The 22,466-nt window shown below is 41.7% G+C and overlaps 6 protein-coding genes across 7 annotated transcripts; 1 reads left to right on the forward strand and 5 right to left on the reverse strand.

Annotated features, from left to right (window-relative positions):
* The first annotated feature begins 226 nt into the window (after window positions 1-226).
* SdhA (succinate dehydrogenase, subunit A (flavoprotein)) lies at window positions 227-4,085 on the forward strand. Its single transcript, XM_017250455.3, has 5 exons — window positions 227-351; window positions 463-561; window positions 1,804-3,401; window positions 3,456-3,606; window positions 3,665-4,085. Exons 2-5 carry the CDS (start codon window positions 505-507, stop codon window positions 3,842-3,844), a joined length of 1,986 nt encoding a protein of 661 aa, XP_017105944.1. The 5' UTR covers window positions 227-351; window positions 463-504; the 3' UTR covers window positions 3,845-4,085.
* Window positions 3,838-6,119, reverse strand: LOC108131550 (cytochrome b5 reductase 4). The gene is made up of 2 exons (XM_017250456.3): window positions 4,757-6,119; window positions 3,838-4,698 (listed from the first exon to the last, which is right to left on the reverse strand). The coding sequence occupies exons 1-2, from the start codon at window positions 6,061-6,063 to the stop codon at window positions 4,401-4,403; spliced, it is 1,605 nt and encodes a 534-aa protein (XP_017105945.2). The 5' UTR covers window positions 6,064-6,119; the 3' UTR covers window positions 3,838-4,400.
* A 98-nt stretch (window positions 6,120-6,217) lies between these two features.
* LOC108131430 (endoplasmic reticulum metallopeptidase 1-like) lies at window positions 6,218-9,316 on the reverse strand. Its single transcript, XM_017250300.3, has 10 exons — window positions 8,720-9,316; window positions 8,571-8,655; window positions 8,389-8,512; window positions 8,175-8,326; window positions 7,733-8,110; window positions 7,379-7,674; window positions 7,252-7,321; window positions 7,043-7,189; window positions 6,486-6,974; window positions 6,218-6,426 (listed from the first exon to the last, which is right to left on the reverse strand). The coding sequence occupies exons 1-10, from the start codon at window positions 9,295-9,297 to the stop codon at window positions 6,265-6,267; spliced, it is 2,481 nt and encodes an 826-aa protein (XP_017105789.2). The 5' UTR covers window positions 9,298-9,316; the 3' UTR covers window positions 6,218-6,264.
* A 1,815-nt stretch (window positions 9,317-11,131) lies between these two features.
* Window positions 11,132-14,423, reverse strand: LOC108131533 (endoplasmic reticulum metallopeptidase 1-like). Its single transcript, XM_043210885.2, has 11 exons — window positions 14,371-14,423; window positions 13,612-14,309; window positions 13,458-13,542; window positions 13,269-13,389; window positions 13,056-13,210; window positions 12,615-12,998; window positions 12,258-12,553; window positions 12,123-12,192; window positions 11,917-12,063; window positions 11,357-11,848; window positions 11,132-11,293 (listed from the first exon to the last, which is right to left on the reverse strand). Exons 1-11 carry the CDS (start codon window positions 14,389-14,391, stop codon window positions 11,132-11,134), a joined length of 2,631 nt encoding a protein of 876 aa, XP_043066820.1. The 5' UTR covers window positions 14,392-14,423.
* An 828-nt stretch (window positions 14,424-15,251) lies between these two features.
* LOC108131496 (endoplasmic reticulum metallopeptidase 1-like) lies at window positions 15,252-18,482 on the reverse strand. The gene is made up of 9 exons (XM_017250395.3): window positions 18,359-18,482; window positions 17,622-18,292; window positions 17,481-17,565; window positions 16,762-17,421; window positions 16,408-16,703; window positions 16,281-16,350; window positions 16,082-16,228; window positions 15,534-16,022; window positions 15,252-15,478 (listed from the first exon to the last, which is right to left on the reverse strand). The coding sequence occupies exons 1-9, from the start codon at window positions 18,374-18,376 to the stop codon at window positions 15,317-15,319; spliced, it is 2,598 nt and encodes an 865-aa protein (XP_017105884.2). The 5' UTR covers window positions 18,377-18,482; the 3' UTR covers window positions 15,252-15,316.
* On the reverse strand, window positions 18,433-22,368 carry LOC108131452 (endoplasmic reticulum metallopeptidase 1-like). 2 transcript variants are annotated; one of them, XM_017250331.3, is made up of 12 exons: window positions 22,271-22,368; window positions 21,845-21,886; window positions 21,063-21,700; window positions 20,925-21,009; window positions 20,760-20,868; window positions 20,546-20,700; window positions 20,111-20,488; window positions 19,757-20,046; window positions 19,632-19,701; window positions 19,426-19,569; window positions 18,881-19,366; window positions 18,433-18,819 (listed from the first exon to the last, which is right to left on the reverse strand). In XM_017250331.3, exons 2-12 carry the CDS (start codon window positions 21,848-21,850, stop codon window positions 18,658-18,660), a joined length of 2,523 nt encoding a protein of 840 aa, XP_017105820.2. In that variant the 5' UTR covers window positions 21,851-21,886; window positions 22,271-22,368; the 3' UTR covers window positions 18,433-18,657. The 2 variants fall into 2 exon arrangements, with proteins under 2 accessions (XP_017105820.2, XP_070134638.1); XM_070278537.1 differs by lacking the exon at window positions 22,271-22,368 and adding an exon at window positions 21,950-22,112.
* Between the last annotated feature and the right edge of the window lie 98 nt (window positions 22,369-22,466).

Consider the following 22,466-nt stretch of genomic DNA (forward strand, 5'->3'; position numbering starts at 1 on the left):
TATAAGCTTATTTAAGCTTTCTCTTTTTTATAAATTTTCCAATGCAAAAGCGAGTTTGAATTATATTTATTCCGATAGCCCTATGTTGTGTTACTTTGCTGTGCTTTTTACTTATTTACTTAAACTTATTTTTAAAATTGTATATCGATATGAATTAATTTACATAAATAATAAAGCCTGTAATAGTTTTCTTAGTTTTTTATACTTTTTAGTTGAAAATTTATCTTTTTAAAATAAAGTATTATAGCTTGTCCTAATGTGATCGGGCGAACTAGTTTTGACACACCGCTCCGCTCACGAGCTGAACCGCAGACCGACGAGCGGCCGTTCACAGACAACATTTGAAAAATTGTAAACTTTTCCTTTCGATCACATAGACACCGACACAAATAGTTATTATTTTATACATTCACCCCTTTTTTTAAATACACGCGTAACCAAAATCTGCATCATTTCTTGCAGAAACCGCAGCAGAAACACCGCCAACCCTAGCCGTCAGTCACAATGTCCGGAATCATGCGTGTGCCATCGATTTTGGCCAAAAATGCAGTCGCCTCCATGGTAGGTACAGCCGGGAAAAACATCGTCTCCACATCTTGTCCTCTAGTCGTTCGATTGGTGATTATACAACCGGCAGCAGAGGGTCTGTTGAGACTTATTTGGCGAAAACAAACTACCTCAGAAATTGGCCAAAACACTGACGCCTGCACTCGTGTTATGTAATTTGCTCAGGCTGTGTTGGCCAGGTGATTTTTGGTGGCCCCCTTTTGACGTGTGCCTGACGAGGGAGTTAGTAACTCCGTCATCCATGCATTGTGTCTACTTTTAAGGATTTCGATGCCCAAAAAAAGTTGGTGCACCTGCGACCGAAGAGGTTATGTTATGCTGATGCCTCGCCCCCGCCACCGCTGCCCATTTGCGGGTTCGTGCCACTGGATGTGCGTGCCACAAATTCAAGATCATTAATTGCAATTGCATTTAAGTGGAGGGCGGCTTTCGGCCCGGAGACACGCCTTGATAAGCGCAACAAGTTCCGCTCAAGCGGGGCACTACTATACGGCCACTGCCACCACGAGAGCGGAGGCGAGCGGGAGAGAGAGATTGGGAGGCACGTCGGCCAGCTAACAACTAACAGCTGATTATACAATTGAGCTGACCACTCCTCCTTCCTTTGCCCCTTTTTTTTGGGAGAGTAGCTACAATTATTTAATTTGTTTATTACATAAGCTGTCTTATCTCTTCATGGAGGAGAAGCTTCTGCAAGTCGCTCTTATTGTCTGTCTTCTAGCAGTTCTCATTGTCTACGTCATCCGATGTACTCTTCTAGTTCTTCTCACTAAATCTTAAACCCTTGTGTTAACTAAGGGGGTGGCTAAATGGAACTAATACTACTCTGTATTGTTTCCTTTGGTATGGGGTGATAAGATAACTGCCATGAGCTTCTCCAGATAGCATTAATAACCAAAATAAGTCCACTAAAATCCTCCATTTGTGTATTACATAAAACAACTATTTTTTTAAACTTTCTCCAATATTTTCTTAATAAATTCTCACTATCGGATGGGGCGGGAACCTCCTAAATAACCCGCCACAGCCAGTTTTACGTAATTATTGTCACAAATACTTGTGAATTATGGCGGCATGACAAGCAAAAACAACGATTTTGATGACTTTATTGGCAAGCCAGGCTCTCGAGTGACTATATAGTCACTACATTATAAAAAATAACCCCAACGGGTGGGCTATTAAGATAATCACATCCAACTATTGCTAATTTCTGTTTACTTTCCATGTCTATTACAGCAACGCGCTGCTGCCATCGGAGCGCAGCGCAGCTACCACATCACACATGGCCGTCAGCAGGCATCAGCCGCCAATCCCGACAAGATTTCGAAACAGTACCCCGTGGTGGATCATGCCTATGATGCCATTGTTGTGGGTGCTGGTGGAGCTGGACTGCGCGCTGCCTTCGGCCTGGTGGCCGAGGGATTCCGCACTGCGGTGATCACCAAGCTGTTTCCCACGAGATCGCACACCATCGCCGCCCAGGGCGGTATCAATGCGGCGCTGGGAAACATGGAGGAGGATGACTGGAAGTGGCATATGTACGACACGGTTAAGGGATCCGATTGGTTGGGCGACCAGGACGCTATTCACTACATGACACGCGAGGCACCCAAGGCTGTCATCGAACTGGAGAACTACGGAATGCCCTTTTCCCGCACCCAAGACGGCAAGATCTACCAGCGTGCGTTCGGCGGCCAGAGCTTGAAGTTCGGCAAGGGCGGCCAGGCCCATCGATGCTGTGCGGTGGCCGATCGTACCGGTCACTCCCTGCTGCATACTCTCTACGGTCAGTCCCTCAGCTACGACTGCAACTACTTTGTGGAGTACTTCGCCCTGGATCTGATCTTTGAGGAGGGCGAGTGCCGTGGAGTGCTGGCTCTTAATCTGGAGGATGGCTCGCTGCACCGATTCCGCGCCAAGAACACCGTCGTTGCCACTGGTGGTTACGGTCGCGCCTTCTTCTCCTGCACCTCGGCGCACACTTGTACTGGCGACGGTACCGCCATGGTTGCCCGCCAGGGTCTGCCCTCCCAGGATCTGGAGTTCGTGCAGTTCCACCCGACTGGAATCTACGGCGCCGGCTGTCTCATCACTGAGGGCTGCCGTGGAGAGGGTGGCTACCTCATCAACGGTAACGGCGAGCGCTTCATGGAGCGCTATGCCCCGGTGGCCAAGGATCTTGCCTCTCGTGACGTCGTCTCCCGTTCCATGACCATTGAAATCATGGAGGGCCGTGGCGTTGGACCCGAAAAGGACCACGTGTTCCTGCAGCTGCACCATCTGCCTCCCAAGCAGCTGGCTGAGCGTTTGCCTGGTATCTCGGAGACTGCAATGATCTTTGCCGGCGTGGACGTGACCCGCGAGCCAATTCCTGTCCTGCCAACAGTGCACTACAACATGGGTGGTATTCCGACCAACTACCGCGGCCAGGTCATCACCATCGACAAGGAGGGCAAGGATGTGATCGTACCGGGACTGTATGCTGCCGGTGAGTCCGCCTCCAGCTCCGTGCACGGTGCTAACCGTTTGGGAGCTAACTCTCTGCTGGATCTGGTGGTGTTCGGACGTGCCTGTGCCAAGACTATCGCCGAGGAGAATAAGCCGGGTGTTCCAGCGCCCACGCTGAAGGACAACGCCGGTGAGGCCTCGGTGGCCAATCTGGACAAGCTCCGTCACGCCAACGGAAGCATCACCACCGCCGATCTGCGCCTGAAGATGCAGAGGACCATGCAGCATCATGCCGCTGTGTTCCGCGATGGTCCCATCCTGAAGGAGGGTGTCAGCAAGATGCAGGAAATCTACAAGCAATTCAAGGACATCAAGGTCATCGACAAGTGAGTAATACTATCTAAAGATAATAGGAGTTTACTAAATACTGCTTCGATTAGGTCGCTTATTTGGAACTCGGACCTGGTGGAAACCCTGGAGCTGCAAAACTTGCTGGCCAATGCCCAGATGACTATTGTGGGTGCTGAGGCACGCAAGGAGTCGCGTGGTGCTCACGCTCGTGAGGACTTCAAGACACGCGAGGATGAATATGTAAGTTTAATTATAGAAAATTTTTAAATAATATTAAATTATAATATTTTTAATACAGGATTACAGCAAACCGATTGAGGGACAGACACCGAAACCCATGGACAAGCACTGGCGCAAGCACACACTTTCCTGGGTCTGCAACGACAACGGCGACATTTCGTTGGACTATAGACCTGTTATCGACTCGACGTTGGACCAGGAGGTGTCGACGGTGCCGCCGGCAATCCGCTCCTATTAAGACTAGACTTGGAGTTGCAGAACACCCGCATCCACATTCATAAAACACAGAATCCACCACTACAAATCACACTCACGGATGTCTACTTAATTGATTTCTGGGGACACAACCAGTCAAATTTTTTTATGTCGCCACAGTGTACTCGATGCTCCCAACCCCAGGGTAATCGGCAGCAGATTCTGGCGCGAATAATTAAACCAGCTATTAACATCCTATATACATATATACTTTATATACCCTACCTATTCAGCTGTTTCTATTTATTTTTTTGTATTGCTGCCCTCCACTTGGCTACTTTTCGGTTGTCTATAAATTACATTTAAATAAGCGAAAAATGTGTGTGAGAGATTTGAGGCGATTTTGACGATGGAGTCTGTTAAACAAGTAAACGAAAACAAATCCAACAATTTTCTAGTATTTGTTAAACTTATTAAATTATTAAAAACGAAAAACATGTATAAAAAAAACAATAAAAAATAACAAAAGTCGAAGTCATTTGCTACATAGAGTAAATAAAACTGAAGAAGATTGCATAAAAAATGGTCGAGTCCTCTTGTTAGCCGCGGAATACATGGATCTGGTTGGGTTTCACATTCAGCTGGGCTAGAATATCCTCAGCAGCTGTGTTAAAGCCACTTGGTCCACATATCGCCACATAAGTACATCGGTCGGGCTGCTTCTCCTTGAACAAGGGAGCCAAGAGCTCGGTGGTGATTCGTTGAGGTTGATCCTCGTCTTGCGAAAGGAAGTGTTGGCAACTGAATCTCTCGTCCTGCGAGTGAAGATCCTCAAGTTTCTCTCTCAACCAAATGTCCTCCTTGGTTTTGTTGAAATAAAACAAATGCAGGCTTTCGCTAGAAGATTATTTAACTTTTAGTTTAAAAATCACAAAAAAATTCAATTAAAACTCACATGCGATTCGTATTCCTTTTCAGAATTGGCTGAATGAGGCTTAAAATAGGCGTTAGACCACTGCCAGCTGCCAAGAGTAGAATGTTTCGATGACCAGTGAGCTCGGAGAGCTGGAAACACCCTCGAGGGGGAGTAAGCTGGACTCGAGAGCCCACTTGCAACTTGTGCAAGTGACTAGACATGGGTCCATTTAGGTAGCGTTTGATTAAAAAGTGTAAGCCCTGAGATGGGTTTGTTTCAAGGGCCAGGAGCGAGCTATCCACAGGTGTATAGCTTCTTTGTACTACTTCTCCGTCCAAAGGTGCCTCCAGAGATACATGGAATCCCACTGGAAGGACCATTAGCATTTCCCGCTGAACACTTTGAAGGCTCAGTTCGAAGGAATCATGATTGAGTTCTTTAGTGTTAGTGACTTCATATTCATAGGATTCCTCCTCCATGGTTGGGGAGTCCAGCTTGCTGGATGTGTGACTGCCATATGTGGTCCATGGAGCTGATTCTTCTTTTCCTAAAACTATCTCTATTTTCCCCGTTTCCGCGCCAATTTTCACAGCTTTAGGAGGCCACTCCACCTTGTTTGTGAGCTGAAAGTCAAAAACATGCCATTTTTGTTCCACCAGAATCCGCACCACTAGCTCTTGGGTAGCTTTTCTCCGCAGCAACAATCCAGGATTGGCAAAGCTTCTGGTGTAGAAGATTAGGGTTAGATCGCTACTTTTCTGAATCCAATCGAATCGGGGAACAATCTCTGTGGGTTTTGTGATTGGAGATGGCAATGAAAAATTATCGGTATCCTTGGAGACTTTCATAGGATTCTCCTTTAGTGGCCCTATGTAGCATTTCCCCAGCAGCTGCGGATAGTTGACCCAGGCGTGCACCTCGTCGAATAGCTTGGTGGCATCGCGACCAACACCACGCATTAGCTCGTCTACACCACCAGGATGAAAGTCCATGTACCGGGTGACATTGAACACCCGACCGCGTATAGCCATCCAGGCATCGTTGACCTTGTTGTGCAGGGCCAGTTCAGTCTTCGTTACGGGTACAACACGTCCGCCAGTGCCAGAGAGATCGGCTCCAGAATTGCACAACCGAATCCAGTTCATAAGCGAGTAGCCCGGCTTCAGGGCACACTTGTTGCGAGGATTTCCGGTGGCGGATCCAGAAGCGGAGGAGGAGGCGCTGGTATTTAACTTCTGCTGAGCTGTTTGGGGAAGCTGAAGTCCGCCAGAGGAGGCGAGTGCAGTTACCTGTGGCGGTCGGAGTGGTGCATTGCTGGTAGGTGGCTTTAGTGATGAATCGGACATGGCGGGATATGTTTTTACTAAACCAACAATATGGTTGGTACAATATGTAAACAAACGAAAAGAAATGATTCTTTAATCAGCTGTTTTGAATACGAACTAGTTCCATGGCCTGGAACAAAATACCAAAACAATTGGCGGTAAAAAAAATGAGGTATTTAATTTTTAAAAATGAAGTTTATTTTTGGTATTTTAATGAAAAGTTTAGAAAATATATTGGTGATAATCCGCTGGCCATTGGACTGGAGCCGTGAAGTTGGGCAATGATTTTAGAAAAGCTTGCGCCTCTGCATCTCCGGCAGAATTCATAAACTGTCGCCCAACTCCTACAATAACTGAGGGCATCGCATAATCAAAATCAGGTTTCTGGAACAAAATAGGAATTAAAATAATATAAATTTAAAAAATATGCAAGATTGTCTTACCGTTAACTCAATGGTGATGTCAATGTACTCGACCTTCAATCCATATGAGTAGAAAACAATGTATGGCGGAGTAACGTCCCTGAAGCTATCTAATAATGACCAGCTGGTAATGGTAACATCTGTCAGGGGCTGAATGACTAAGGTAGAATGATCCGTGACGAAGATTCTGAACACCAGTCGCAGGGTTTTGCCATCATCCACAATAGTTCGGTTCAACAGCACCAGTGGTGGAGTGGAAATGGTTTCAATGGGGTTATCTCGAGGTATCCAAGTCAGGTTCTGGTAAAATTTCCAATAGCGCCAATCGCAAATCGGCATTCCGCAAGCAGGATAATTGCTGCAGTCAGAGGACAGACTGGTCAGTTTGCTGAGAACCACACCAGCTTTTATGAGGGGACTACTGCCACGGCGATCCTGGAAGCTCATCAGGTATCCAGACTCGTTCTTGCTGACTGTGCCATCGAACTCGTAGAATACACGGTGCACTTGCTGAATAAGGTGGTCGTCAATCAGTTGTCTGTTATATAAATGAATATAGTTGTAATATATATACTTACCAAGTAATAAAGACGTTGGACATTAGTTTTGGGTCGGTAAGGGAAACCAATCTCCGTGGAACTGGCCACGTAAATAGTAGCCGCACTAATGGCTACCAAAGCCACCAAAATAATGCCAGAGCGACGGGACATGTTAATGAGTACGATCTATAAATGGGAATTTAAATATTTAAGAAACTTCAAGTCTTAATAGGAATGATTAAACCTACCAAGAAGCCCATGGATAGAACAGTACCCAGAGCAGCCAAGGCCGAAATAATCAGATCGGGGTTGGTGTTCCTAAAAAAACAAAAAAAAGTTTAGACCTAAATAAAACATAGTTCATTTAAAACTTACTGTCCAAAGCGTCCCATCATTGGTGTGAGGATAACAATCAGAATATAGAACAGATAGCTGTTGTACATGAAAGGAATCACTTGGAACACCTTCAGAACAAAAGTCCACGACCAGCCGCGATCATGCAAAGTGCTGATCAAGTTCAGGACCAAGGGAACGTCGTAGAAAATCAGAGTCCAGGTGAAGACATAGGTGGTTCGGAGTCCATAATAGTTCAGGGCAATGCTCAGGATCGACAGGACAACGGCATGACCATGGAGAGCCATTTGTAGTTGTTGGACATAGGTGAGGTTCTCCTGTTTATAATACAATTAGATCTTAAAATGATATCCTCTATATGTCCAGGATACTTACATTCTTTTGCAGCTTGAGGTAAATGACACTGGGCAGAGCCAATCCCACCAGGCAGGGGCATACATAGAGACCCAGGGACAAGATCGGAGTGCTGTAGTATGTCAGAGTAAGTCCGTACTTGTCAAACACGTAAGCCACAATTATGGGAAGACCCACGCCCAGAACTAAGGCAACAACCTGAACGACAAAGATCAGGACGAACCAAGTGATCACATGTTCAGAGGTGGTTTTGGCAACAGATGCAATCCGCAGCAGGGAAAGATACACCAGGACAATGGTCACGGCAGCCACGGCGTAGTTTAGTTTTACGGCAACGGTGTTCGAGTAGGAGATCATGAAGAGACCCAGGAAGTCAAAGAACACAGCGGTTCCAGTCTCCTATAGAAGAGAGTGGGTTATGACAATTTCCTCAAAAGTTTTCCAATTATTTCTAAGTACTTACACTACTTTCCGTCCAATCCTGAGTGGCCAGACCGACAACTAAAGCCAAAGCATTTTCACCAGTACTTTGAATAGAACCCCGAGGGATAATATCATAACGATCGTACTTTGTGTGATATATATAGCCATTTACGCATTGTCCAATATCATAACCTGTTTAAAATAGTAAAAACATTAAAGATAATCTTGAAGACTTTCAGTTTTAATTAACTTACCAACTAGATCTTTTTTGACGGCTGTGAAAATGGAGAAATCCGTATCTGAGGGGACTAAGCCTGTCTGGTAAATTTCCTCGGCCAAGGCAGTGGCAAATGGACGGGGCACGAATTTCTTATACAACTGTGAATTATATCGTAATATTTAATAAAAAATATATCCATCTGATAGGTTAACTTACCTGAGCCAACTTTGGGTCTGTTGGTCCGGATTGGAAAAGAATTTCCTTACTACCACTACCGGCAGCGTCCATATTAACGAGGACCCTAAAAAATAATGAAATTATCATTATTTATAGTTAATATTTTAAATATAAATTTTAGATCTTACGCGCAGTTATCCGCCCATTCGTGTTGGCTGATGAAACAATGAGATCCCAATAACGTATTCTCCTCGGCTCCGTTGAATAAAAATATGATTGTGGTCGTTAAGCCAAAATCTTGGGTTGTAATCAATCGCAATATCTCCAGACCGATCACGACCATGAAGCCGGCATCACCAGCCGAAGGGCTCGTGGGTTTTGAGTCCGAATGAGTGTTATACAGAACCCATTTGTCGTTGGTGTTTCCCACGGGCGTTACTTTCACAGCGATATTTTGGACGTTGTTGTATAAATAGAGCTGGGTGTTACGAATAAAGGTGCCGTTACCAACTTGGGAGCTTATCTCCATGGTGACAAGTTTGTCGTCCACGTTTGCCAAAATCTTATTCAACTCGTTCAGGACAAAGTCATGGGTTTTGTTTTCATTGTTGTCACTGCTGAGCAACTTGACGCCAATTGCGTCAAAGTCGTAGAGGTTCTTCTGGGCCCGTTCGGCGATGAATACTCCGGATTGTCCGGCATCCTCGAGAGTCTTGCCTTCTGGTAGACGGTAGAAGACGGGTATTACCACGCCCAGGAAAAGCATGACCCAGAAAAGGACATAACCGCCAGCCACAAACCAAGGAAGCCTTGGAATTAGCTTGGTAATCCCTAGCTTCTTTTTAACATGAGCAGATTCCAGGGAATCGGCTGTTATCTGAAAGTCATATTAGATTATTATTATTGTTAACTTTTGAGTTTAAAGACTTTAATCCTTACAAGTTTCTCCTTGTCAGTCATGGTCCTGCTCAGTGACTGTAGCACAGTTCGAGACCTCTACACTTTTGGGACTGATCGGCATCGAGTTTCTTTAGCTTTTATATACCCGAAAATTGACGAATCCCAATAAACTTTTAGTGAATCAATTAAAATTTGATTATTGGGCTTGTGCTTGGTAATTTAGATAATGATTTATTGGCCAATATGTTCCATAAACATAACGAGGTGTGCCGAATTATAAAAACTAAGTAGCTTTCACTTTAGAAACGACACGTGCCAACTAAAACAGTTTAAGGACTTTTTCAATAAAAGCCTAATTTTCTTGAAGGTTAAGGACTATTTTAAAAGGTAGCTTCTTCTGACTGTTGTACGAGGTTTTTACTTAGTCATTATTTTTTTGGGTAAAACATGAGCAATTTAAAAAAGTTTCTAGAGTGTTCGAGGTAAGGGTCTTCGAGGTAAGATCCTTTAGATCAACTATTTTAAATCTTTAATCTAAGGGTTTCAACAAACAATCTAAACAATCTAAACAAAATCGTGGGTTACTTCCCAAATGGACTACTTATTTGAATAACTTTCGTCATATCACTTAGATACTAGCTTTATACTTCAAAAATATTAAAACTCATTAACCAACTCGGGCGGTAAATTTTCGTTTATTACACCTTTATCATAATCGATCTTATTCTCGAGAGTTTGATTTCTCAGCGCCTTTCATTGGCGATAGAAAATCTTTATGATTCCAGACCCACCGCAACTTAATGATTGTTACCAATGATATAGCGATAACGAATATTCCCCAAATCATTTCGATTATACGAAATATATGTATATTTTATAGACTTCAATAATACAAGGTGCAATGATGCAGCTACTTTCATACATATATTATCTTGAAATATACATAAAAGAAAAACCCCTTAATCGGCTTGTTCCTAACGTATAGACTTTTGCATAATTTAGATTACGCACTTTTATACAAGTAATGCCATAAAAGCGAAAGTGGTTTAAGAAATAATCTTCTTGAAAACAGAATTTTTGGATTAAGGAAACTTGAGTTTCGAAAATAATGAAACTACCCTCGTTTATTTGAACTTTATAGTGTCAAGTAGTCTAATATCTTTGGCGATAAGTGACGATTTTTGTGACGAGACCCACCACAACTGGTCGAGTTTTATATTGTACTTCACTTAACGTTCAAGAGTTAATTAACTCATTTTTGATTGGTCAGTTTTTGCAACAAAAAAATAAAGACCTCACTCAACTTTTCCCCAAACTAAAACATATTTTACAATTTAGTTTTAAAGGCTAGATAAAAGAGGATTCATTCAATAAAACAGTTAAAAAGATTCATTATTAAACCTTGTCAAAGTTATAGAAATAACCCCCAGATAGTACCCTATCTTTGATAATTTCAGAATTTTATTAAAAGCCAATTAATAACCAATTAATATTGGCCCCAGTGGGTTTGGGAAATTTCCATTGCTAATGCTATGCAAAGTTCATGATGATGTCATGTTTTTTAATGAAATTTCTTATGATCTTTTGTTTAGTTAGAATTTCTTAGAAGAAAAAGAAGGTTCAAGGAAAAGTAAAGTTTTTGGTAGAATTTAATTTGTTAGGTTTTTTTAAATAACATTTTTGTATTTTCGAATTGAATCTTAATATATATATCTCTTATAAATAGCCGGCCACTGGATAATCACTCCAAACTTAGGAAACTGTTCGGAGAACACTTGGGCCTCCTTATCGCCCTTACTATCCATGAATTGCACGGAAATGCCCACTCTTACAACTGGAACATTAAAGTCACCATCCGTTTTCTGTAAATAAATAAATTTCAATTCATTTCTAAGTAATTTATACAAGTTTCAAGACTCGTTTACCTTAACTTCGATGAAAAAGACCAGAGGTGACTTATCGATTCCGTACGAGAAGTAAATGTGATATGGAGGAGTTTGCGACGTGATATAGTCCTTGAGGAAGGTCCAGTCACTGATGGTAGCATCCTCCTCGGGCTGAATAAAGATGCTGGTGTGATCCGTGCAGTTAAGTTTGAATTCCAAACGCAGTATTGTCCCATCCTCCGATATAGTCCGGTTGAGCAGTTCCAGGGAGGGCTCTGCTGGCGTGTAAACTTGATTCTTTCGCGGCAACCACTTGTTGACCTCCATGGATTCGACCCAACGGTGATCGTATTGTGGTACTCCACAGAACATGTACTTTTTACAATCCTCCTCCATGCCAACCAAGCCGGTCAGATCAACGCCAGCATCCACTAGAGGTTTGCTGCCACGACGATCCTGGAAGTTGAACAGGTAGCCGGACTCGTCCTTGATCACAGTGCCATCGTACTCGTAGAAAATGCGGCGTACTTGCTAAAAAAGATTCATTAAAAAGATGTTTAATTTACGAATTTTTAAATAAAAAAAGTTTATCAACTAACCAAGTAAGGAATTCGCTGGACATTAGTCTTGGGGCGGTAGGGGAATCCAATATCAGTGGAGGTGGCAACGTAAACTGAGGCAGCAGTCACGGCCAAAAGTCCCAGAAGTACCAGGCCAGATCGACGGGAGACATGGATTAATATGATCTAAAAAAAGTAAAATATTGAAAATTTCAACAGTAGAATCCATCTAAATGTAATCTTACCAGAAAACCCATCGAAAATATGGCTCCAAAGGCAGTCAATCCACCGATATAATAGTCAGGATTAGTATCTCTGAAATTAACATTTTTGTAAATATTTATCACTAAATAGTTAGTTTAAAAAAAAAAGAAACTTACACTCCATAGCGGCCCATCATTGGGATGAAAATGATAATAAATGTGAAGCACAGGTAGCTGTTGTACAGGAAAGGTGCCAACTGGAAGGTTTTCAGGACTCCCGTCCAGGACAAGCCGCGATCGTGTAAGGTGCTCAGTAAGTTAAGGGCCAAGGGAACGACATAGAAGATGAGAGTCCAGGTAAGAATGTACGTGGTTCGTACGCCATAGTAGGTCAAAGCAGCTACAAGAAGGGCCAGGACAATGCCATGGCCATGAAGGGCAAACTGGACATGCTGAGCATAGGAGACTTTATCCTGTAAAGGGTGGGGAAAGTTAATATACAACCTATCTATAATAGATTATGGTAAAACTTACATAAGTCTGGAACTTGAGGTAAATATAACTGGGCAGAGCCAGACCTATGAGACTGGGGCACACATACAGGCCAACCAAGAGGGATGAGGTTGTGAAATAGCTGAGGGAGTAACCATACTTGTCCAGGCCATAGGCCATCAAAAAGGGCAAGGCCAGAGCCAGGACAAAGGCAATAACCTGGAGGACTTGAACTAGGATAAACCAGCCAAAGATCTTTCCATTGGACTCTTTAGACACGGAGGCAGTGCGCAGCAAGGACACATAGACAAGAATTATGGTTGCAGCAGCCACGGCATAGTTTAGCTTCACTCCAGTCTCCTCTGAGTACTTGATTAAATACAATCCGAGGACATCAAAGAATACCATATTTCCAGATTCGTTTGACTGTTTTGTTTACAAGGTTAATGGATAAAGAGCTCTATTATCTTAATATTAACTTACCTCCATGTCTTTCATTTCTGGGGCATTTGAAAGAGCTCGCACCAAACTTAGAAGATTGTCTCCAGTGTTCTGGAGGGCACCTCGGGGTATCACATCAATACTGTCGTATTTGGTGTGGTAAACAAAGCCATTGAGAATCTGGCCAAAATCCAGACCTGTTAAGGTAATAATATTAAAAAACTTAGCCCTATAAAATCCTTTTAAAATACTTGCCAATAAGATTTCCGAATTCCACAAAAATTGCAAAATCCGTATAGGAGGGAACTAAGCCAGCTTGGAAAATTTCCTCAGCCATGACAGTGGAGAAATAATGCTTGGCATTCTTCTGGTACAACTATAAAATAAAATATAAAAAATATATTTTTAAAATCAGATTTAACACAAAAAAAAAATGATTCTTACATCAACAAGCCAGGGATTGTTGGGCCCTGTCTGAAAAACAATTTCCCGACCACCACTGCCACCAGCATCCAGATTAATCAGAGACCTTAAAATAAATCAAAACCGATTCAACTTAAAATATTTTTAAAAAATATATTAAAAACCCAAAACTTACTTGCAGTTTTTGGCCCATTTGTGATGAGCGATGAAGGCATGAGAGGCTTGCAAAGAATTCTCCTCGGATCCATTAAATAAAAAGATAATGGTGTGTTGGGTGGTCTCGTTGCCGGAGGATATCACTCGCAGGACCTCCATGGAAGAGACCAGCATGTGACCATCATCGCCAGTGGAGGGACTGGTGGGCTGAGAGTCAAAGTGACTATTCACCAGGACATAGTTCTCGCTAGTGCTACCTTTAGGTGTTAGTTTCACGACAACGTTCTGAATGCCCTGGTACATGTTCACCAGATTCCATTTCACATACGCCCCATAGGCTCTTTGTACATCGATTTCCAGTTCAAAGAGATCTGTGTTCAGGTTGTCCTTGATCAGATTAATTTCCTTTAGAAGAAACGCCACTGTCTTGATCTCGTTGTTGTCACTGCCCACGACCTTGGTTCCGATGGCACCGAACTCGTACAAATTAGCGTAGGCACGTTCGGCAATAAAGCCTCCATTGGGGGCATCCTCCAGGGTCTGAGGCTCAGGCAGGCGGTAGAAAAGAGGCTTTACTACCGACACAAAAAGCAGGGCCCAGAACAGAACAACACCGCCAGCAAAGTACCAAGGCAACTGGAAGTATCCTTTTTGAAGCTTAGCATTTTTCTTGGAGATTATATGATGGACTCCCTCTTCAACGGGTTCATCTAAAATCTATAAGAATACAAAATGTTTCTTATTATAATCTCTTTTTTTTTGGCTATAATATCCTTACCAGCTTTTCCTTGTCGCCCATTTTTCTGCCAGCTTCCCTAAGTGCTTGTCCAATGGCAGTCAGGGAGGTAATGTCTTGACCAAAATGTATCAACTGCTTTTATAACAGGACCGATTCTATGGAAAGTTTCTAAATTATCAATTTTCTAACTGCTCTCATCGTAAATCTTGTTTATGGGCTTTACCAGCGATATTAAGATTTTAGGCGTGTTACCAATTCGAGTTCCATTACCACTTTGAACCGACCTACCCCTCCAAAGCAATTTAATCGGCACGATTACGAAAAGGCCCATAACAATTTGGCCAAAATTATGATAAACATATCTCTAATCAATCTTTGGCGATAAGAAAAGTCTGTGAATTCTTACTATTGTTGTTGCCATGGCATATATGTACAAAGGAGTGTCTAAAATCATAAAAGTTTATGAGAACACACTGAACGCACACGTGTGGTACTATCGAGAACATTATTGATGGTTTTTTAATGTGAAACACACTTATGCTAATAAAGCTCATATCTTTTCGATATGAAAATTATGATTGCATTGATAAACATTAATATTGTTATATATTTATCTTTTAACATTTGTGGAACTTTGATTTTGATTTATTCAACTCCAATTCTCGTAAATTAAAGTTGAGTGCTGAAGCTTATTTACAACAACGAGTTTAATTGGATTTCAATTGACTGATTATTGAAGCTTAATAGCCAAGTGGTTTCTATTAATCTATATATGAGCCATAAATTTTGGTTCGGCATATTCATTAGTCATTTTTCACGATCCAGATACTTAAGAACGTTCTGGCATATCACCAGATCCAGAGGTGTATGCTTTACAGCAATAAATAATTGTTTATTGATTGTTTACAATAATTGTTTTATTGAAGTCATAATTTGAATTTAATGACGGTATATCAAGTCGTATAAATAGGGAACCACTTTCAGTTTAGTAAATGAATCGCTGGTACGAGGTTGGCCACTCAATCAAGACGGCATAGTCTGGGAAGGATTTGGCAAACTCCTGGCTGATCTGGTCTCCCTTGTCGCCGATGAAGTGCCCGGCAACACCCATTTGGAAAAGAGGAACATTAAAAACTCCATTGCTCTTCTGTAAATTGATTTAGATTAATATTCGGTAATATTTTTGTTAGAAGACCACTTACGAAGCAATCAATAAAGAAGGATAGAGGTGTACTATCCCTACCATGTGAGAAATATACATGGTAGGTAGTTTGCTGGTCGATGTAGGCCAATGGGAAGGTCCAATTGGTTACATTCACGTACTCGTAGGGCTGGATAAATATGCTTGTGTGGTCTGTGACATTTATCCTGAACTTGTAGCGTATGGTTTGCTTGTCGGCCTGGATGACTTTGCTCAGAAGTTCCACCTCTGGCACTCTTGGGGGATCAATGAGCTGTTCCCGCGGCAGCCACATTGCATTCAGTCGATTCTTTACCCAGCGATGATCGTACAGTGGGTACCCGCACATCATGTACTTCTCACAGTCCGCCGATATGCCAACTAGTCCGGTTAAGTTTACAGAAGTGCCCTGCAAAGGAGCTGGCCCACGACGATCCTGGAAGTTAAATAAATAACCGGAATCGTCCTTGCTGATGGAGCCATCGTATTCATAAAGAGTTCTGCGGACATGCTGGATAATGAGAAGGCATTTGTAACTTTTCTAGGGATATCTATAAAGGTAATACTTACTAGGTACGGCACTCTTTCTACGTTTGTTTTGGCGCGATATGGAAAACCCAAATGAGTACATGTGGCGACATAGATACTAATACCGATTACAGTTAAGAGAGTGACTAAGATTAATCCAGGACGACGGAATATATTGACCAGGGGGATCTAAATAAACCAAAATAAGTATGTCATGTTTGGAGGTCTAAGAAATACTTACCAAGAACCCCATTGCCATCACAGTTCCCAAAGCATTAATACCCGACATAAATAGATCTGGATTGGTTGATCTGAAGTTAATAGATACAATAAATTTCAAATTGTTTACAAAATATTGGTTATATTACCTTCCAAACCGCCCCATCATGGCAATCATACATTTTATAAGTGTATATTGCAAATAGGTGTTGTACAAAAACGAAACCAGTTGTCCAATTAACAGGAAACCAATCCACGCTAAGCTGCGATCATGAAGTGAGGTGATCAGATTAAGTACCAGGGGTAGGACGTAAAAAACAAGAGTCCAGGTCAGCACATAGGTACTCCTTAAACCATACAAAGTCAAACAAATTCCCAAAACTGAGAGGATTAAAGCTTGAGAATGTAAAAACAATTGCAATTGTTGTCCGAAGGAAACTTTACGCTGAAAAATAAACTTTATAAATCACTTATTATTTTAAAAAAATATTAGTTATACTTACATTATTTGGCAGCTTCAGAAAAATGTACGAGGGAAGACATAGTCCAAAGAGACTAGGACATACATAGAGACCAAACATAAGCTCGGATGTAGTGAAATAGGTTAAAGGTAGACCACATTTATCAAAATAATACGCTATTATTATGGGCAAACCTATGCCCAGGACAAAGGCAATAACTTGTACCACTAGAATCGGAGTAAACCAGCACAGGACATATCCAATGGATACCTGGGAAATGCCCGACATTCTGCATATAGATACGAAGATTAGGATGATGGTGGCTACGGCTACGGAATAATTAAGGATAACGCCTGTGCTCTCGGTGTAGCTGACAACGTAGAGTCCCAGGACATCAAAGAATACCGAAGGACCTAAGGCATATGCAGCAGTATCGCGCAACTCGGTGGCATTTGACAAAGCTCGAACAAAACTAAGAATATTATCGCCCATACTCTGGACCGAATCGGCGGGAATTATCTCGTAGCCATCGTACTTGGTGTGATAGGTGAATCCATTTATATTTTGGGCCAAGTCGAGGCCAATGAGACTTCCATATTTGACCAGGATTCCAAAGTCCGTGTCCGATGGCATGGAACCTGTTTGGAATATTTCCTCACCCACCGTTGTGGCGAACGGGTGCAAGGCATTCTGTTTGTAGGCCTGAAAGGTAATTGGAATTACACATCATAGTTATCTGAAACAGTTTTTGTGGCTCTTACCTCTACCAGCCAAGGATGATTGGGTCCAGTTTGGAACAGAAGCTCTCTGCCGCCACCAGCACCTCCTTCCAGATTTAGGAAGACTCTGCGGAGACATGGGGTTAAGGTACGCGAAACTAAATACTTATAGGCGTCTCTCACTTGCAGTTCTTGGCCCACTTGTGCTGGCTAACAAATCCGTGCGAAGCCTGAAGAGGATTCTCCTCAGCTCCGTTTAACAGGAAGATGATTGGATGCTGAAAGGATTGCCTGGTAGTCGACATTACTCTCAGCACTTCCAGGATAATAGAAACCATTTGTCCAGCGTCACCAGCAGATGGACTCGTCGGCTTGGAGTCGAAGTGGCTGTTGACCAGGAGGTACGTATCGCTCGTACAATTCTTGGGGCTAAGCTTAATGACCAGGTTCTGGACTCCCTGGTACATGTTCACCATAGTCCAGTGAATGTAGGAACCTGAAACCTGCTGATGGTCGATCTCGATATCGAAGTAATCATCCAGAACATGCTCCTTGATCAAAGCCAATTCATTAAGCAAATATTGGACCGTCTTGTTCTCGTTGTTGAAGCTGCCAACTACTTTGGGACCGATCTTGACCAGGTTATAGAGATTGTCCATAGCTCGCTGGGCGATAAATTCACCCTTGTTGAAGTCCTCCATAGTCTTAGGATTGGGCACGTGATGGAAAAATGGCATCACCACGGCCACAAACAGAATAAGCCAGAAGAGAAGAAAACCAATACCGAAATACCAAGGACTCTTCCTCCGACCATTGGAGGAGACACTTTCATCACTAGAAAACTCATCCAACAACTGAAAAACAATACCTTACATTTATTGAGAAATTCTTGTTTTTAATATTCGAGTAGAAATTAGTACCCTTTCTTTGTCACCCATTTTTAAATCACTGCACGCGCTAGTTCTGCTTGACTCCGACTAAATGGTTAGTACCAATTGGTCACTTCTTTTATAGTCCAAAAAACCTCGGAATTTGATTTCTTATCTGTTTATGGCACTTTAATAAATGGGCCAATAAAGTTTCTTGATTTGCTGATTATATAACCGAAAAGGTTTAAACGAAAAAGTATAGAGTATTCTATAACGAATTCTTAGTCTTTTAACGAATTAATTGTAATATTTTGACTTCTTAAGAAGTTAATGGACGGATATTCTTTAGCTTAGAAAATAAATTGTTGATATGAAGTGGGCCACTGGATTGTAGCGGCAAAGTCGGGAAAGGAATTAGCAAAGTCCTGGCTGATTTTGTCTCCTTTATCGCCAATAAAGTGTCCTGATACACCCATTTCGAACAGGGGCTCCTCAAAGTCTCCGTTGCTTTTCTGTGAAGGAAACATCATAAGTTATTTGTTTTTTAAATATTGCAAACATTGATACACTTACATTAAAATCTATGAAAAAGAAAAGAGGAGAATTGTTGTTGCCGTATGAGAAGTATATATGATAGGGAGGTTGGTGCTCGATGTATTTCATCGGAAATGTCCAATTTTTAACGTTTACATTTTTGTAAGGTTGGATAAAAATGCTTGTGTGATCTGTGACATTTATCTTGAATTTGTAATGAATGGTTTTATTGTCTGGGTGGACAAATTTGCTTAAAAGGTCCACCTCGGGCACTCGGGGAGGATCGATTAGCTTCTCCCGTGGCAGCCACATCAGATCCATTCGGTTCTTTACCCAGTGGTGATCGAAAAGTGGATGACCACACATCATGAACTTTTCACAGTCTTCAGAAATCCCCACTAGCCCGTTTAAGTTTACAGTGCTTTCCAATGGAGTGTGTCCGTGACGATCCTGGAAGTTGAACAAATACCCCGAGTCGTCCTTGCTAATAGTACCGTTGTAGTCGAAAAAGGTACGTCGAACTTGCTGAAAATATAAAGAGGCATAAATACTTTTTGAAGAAAATGTATCTTTAATGTACAAACCAGGTAAGGAACTCGTTGCACGTTTGTTATTGGCCGATACGGAAAACCGAAAGGTGTGGAGGCTAAAATGATGCTAAGGACGAAAATTACCAACAAATAAAATAAAACTGCAAAAGGACGACGGAACATATTGACCAAAGGAATCTAAACAGCAAAGGGATTTTTAATTTAATAAAAATAATACAGTTTAGCACAAGTATTCCTACCAAGAAGCCCATTGCTAGGATAGTTCCCATGGCATTGATTAGTGCTATATAGTGATCAGGATTTTCGCTTCTGAAATGAGATAAACGATATATTACCAATATCGTATTATAGTTTTTTAACTTACCTGCCCAGTAGTCCCATCACAGGAGTAACTGTCTTTATTAGAGTGTATTGCAAATAGGTCACATAAAAGAATGAAAAGCCGTGACATATCAAAAGGGCTCCCGTCCAAGAGAATTGGACATCTGGGAGGATCAAATTGATGAGCAGTTGAAGATCGAAAAAGATGAGAGTCCAGGTGATAACATAAGCACTTTTGTAGCCCGAGCAAGTGAAATATATGGTCAGGAACGCCAGAATGAGTGCTTGGTTCAGTATAAAAAGATGCAATACTCGAGCATAGGACACAGCATGCTGTTGGGTTAACAAGAATATATTTCTTAAAAAGTTAAGGATGATAAAAATGCAAAAACCTTACCCCACGACACATTGGCATAACGATAATTGAGGGTAAACAAAGTCCAAAGAGACTGGGACACACGTATAGACCAAACATTAGCGACGGGGAACTGAAATAGGTTAAGCTTCGGCCACAACTATCAAAGATTTTTGCCACCCATATGGGTAGTATCCAGCCCAGATAAAAGGCGAAGATCTGGAGTATTAGAACTGGTACGAAGAATCCAATCACTGCACGTATGGATACATTAGACATGCACGATATTTTGAACAGGTATAGCACAATAAGGAAAATGGTAGCTCCTGCCACGGTCCAGTTTACAAGCCAAACTTTCGAGTACCCGACAACGGTCAGTCCCAGAAAATCGAAGAACACAGGGGTTCCACCGGCATGCTCCTGGCAATGAAACATTTAAATCAAACTCCCAATGGAGATTAGACTTGAGATTCCTACCTCAATGTCCTGCAACTCCTTCGCATTGCCAAAGGCGCGTACCAAGCTAAGTACATCATCGCCAATGCTTTGGAGCGAATCCGATGAAATAATGTTGTAGCTATCCAACTTGGTTTGGTAGGTATAGCTGTTGATGCTCTGGGCCAGATTAAGACCTAAGAAATAAACTTTTTGAAAAAGAGTATCTAAAAGTTATGAATCTATAATGAAATACCTGGCATATATTTAGTTAGAATACTAAAGTCGGTATCCACTGGGAAGTCTTCCAAAATGTCCTCAGCCATGACTGTGGCAAACGGGTGTTTTACATAACTTTTGTAATACTAAAAATAGTATAATGGCTTTAAATTAAAGTTTAAAAATTATATTTCATGCTCACCTCTACCAGCCAGGCATGATCGGGACTACTTTGAGCAAGTAGCACGCGCCCTCCACCACCATAGCCGTCTAGATTAAGAAAAACTCTAATAAGGAAGGAAGGTTGTCATATAATTATGATATTTTATTTATGTCTTACTTGCACTTCTTGGCCCATTTGTGCTTGGTAACAAAGCCGTGGGAAGCCTGCATGGGATTTTCCTCGGCTCCGTTTAGTAGAAAAACAATTGGATTCTCAAATGGCTCCCTTGTGGTGGACATCACTCTCAGAACTTCCAGGATAGTGGCAATCATTTGACCACCTCCGGCCGATGGACTCGTCGGCTTGGAGTCAAAGTGGCTGTTGACCAGGAGGTACGCATCGCCTGTGCAATTCTTTGGGCTGAGCTTAATGACCAGGTTCTGGACTCCCTGGTACATGTTTACCATGGTCCAGTGAATATAGGAACCTGAAACCTGCTGATGGTCGATCTCGATATCGAAGTAATCATCCAGCACCTGCTCCTTGATCAAAGCCAATTCATTAAGCAAATATTGGACCGTCTTGTTCTCGTTGTTGAAGCTGCCAACTACTTTGGGACCAATGTTGGTCAGGTTATAGAGATTTTCCATAGCCCTTTGGGCGATGAATACTCCCTTGGAAGACTCATGCCGGGTCTTGGCGTTGGGCAGACTGTTGAACAATGGCACCACTACCGCTTGAAACAGGAGTAGCCAGAATAGAAGGAAGATGCTACTTATATACCACTGACTTCTCGAATTATCCACTCGATGGCTCTAAAATTAAACATACAATGAATTTTTACATACATACATATGTATTTTTCTTTAAATTTATGTAGCTTGGTCACACTAGCTTTGTTTGGAAAAAGGGGCTTCCCAGTAAATAAAACTATTGGGATTTATTTATCAGCTACTTACAGGCATTTTTGTTTCTTCAGGTATTGGCCTTTTTGAAAATTCCTAGAAAATGCAAAGTTTTAATTATTGTATGTTTATTGTAAAAGTGTATAACTGTGGACTAACTTGTATATTTATTAGTCAAAATTCTTTACTATCTTTTTGGTCATATGTATCTATTATAGAGGTAAAAATGGTACAAATCAACCAATTTTTGTTTTGGTTACAATTTTGATTGAGCTATACATATGGACATATGTATGCAAGAAAATAAATATTTGTTGTGATACATATATGTATGTGCATGTATGTAAGTATTTTTGCAAAGCCCATGCGATAACCAAAACTTAGCTACATTAGGATAGGTCACGAAGCTGCAAAAACATATGTGCTAATTTTATTGTAATGGTTATTCACTTTTAATTTTTTTTTATCATAAAAACTTACTTTTAACAACTTGCAATGATGAAAACACCCGAAATGGCACTTGATATCAATGAACTTTTTTCCGTAAATAAGTCACGATCATGCCGAAAGTTGTGTGACCAAAGAGCTTTATTTAAATGTTACCTCATACTAAATTAATACCAAATGGTAGAGTGGGCGCGCAATTCAAATCATTTAGGCTTTATCTAAGCATAAT

Source organism: Drosophila bipectinata, chromosome 2R, assembly GCF_030179905.1.
Source record: "Drosophila bipectinata strain 14024-0381.07 chromosome 2R, DbipHiC1v2, whole genome shotgun sequence".
Taxonomy (NCBI): Eukaryota; Metazoa; Arthropoda; class Insecta; order Diptera; family Drosophilidae; genus Drosophila; species Drosophila bipectinata.

Coding starts and splice junctions, on each gene's coding strand:
- SdhA (XM_017250455.3), top strand. CDS start 505: ATGTCCGGAATCATGCGTGTGCCATCGATTTTGGCCAAAAATGCAGTC. Junction 3,402..3,455: donor GACATCAAGGTCATCGACAA/GTGAGTAATACT, acceptor TGCTTCGATTAG/GTCGCTTATTTGGAACTCGG. Junction 3,607..3,664: donor AGACACGCGAGGATGAATAT/GTAAGTTTAATT, acceptor TTTTTAATACAG/GATTACAGCAAACCGATTGA.
- LOC108131550 (XM_017250456.3), bottom strand. CDS start 6,063: ATGTCCGATTCATCACTAAAGCCACCTACCAGCAATGCACCACTCCGA. Junction 4,699..4,756: donor AAAAGGAATACGAATCGCAT/GTGAGTTTTAAT, acceptor ATAATCTTCTAG/CGAAAGCCTGCATTTGTTTT.
- LOC108131430 (XM_017250300.3), bottom strand. CDS start 9,297: ATGCTTTTCCTGGGCGTGGTAATACCCGTCTTCTACCGTCTACCAGAA. Junction 8,513..8,570: donor CAGACCCAAAGTTGGCTCAG/GTAAGTTAACCT, acceptor TATAATTCACAG/TTGTATAAGAAATTCGTGCC. Junction 6,427..6,485: donor ACATCACCATTGAGTTAACG/GTAAGACAATCT, acceptor ATTTTGTTCCAG/AAACCTGATTTTGATTATGC.
- LOC108131533 (XM_043210885.2), bottom strand. CDS start 14,391: ATGGGCGACAAGGAAAAGCTG. Junction 13,543..13,611: donor AAATGGGCCAAAAACTGCAA/GTAAGTTTTGGG, acceptor ATTTATTTTAAG/GTCTCTGATTAATCTGGATG. Junction 12,999..13,055: donor CAGAAATGAAAGACATGGAG/GTAAGTTAATAT, acceptor TAAACAAAACAG/TCAAACGAATCTGGAAATAT.
- LOC108131496 (XM_017250395.3), bottom strand. Junction 17,566..17,621: donor AAGTGGGCCAAGAACTGCAA/GTGAGAGACGCC, acceptor ATGTCTCCGCAG/AGTCTTCCTAAATCTGGAAG. Junction 15,479..15,533: donor CCTTCTTTATTGATTGCTTC/GTAAGTGGTCTT, acceptor ATCAATTTACAG/AAGAGCAATGGAGTTTTTAA.
- LOC108131452 (XM_017250331.3), bottom strand. Junction 21,010..21,062: donor AAATGGGCCAAGAAGTGCAA/GTAAGACATAAA, acceptor CTTCCTTATTAG/AGTTTTTCTTAATCTAGACG. Junction 20,047..20,110: donor TTATGCCAATGTGTCGTGGG/GTAAGGTTTTTG, acceptor TTAACCCAACAG/CATGCTGTGTCCTATGCTCG.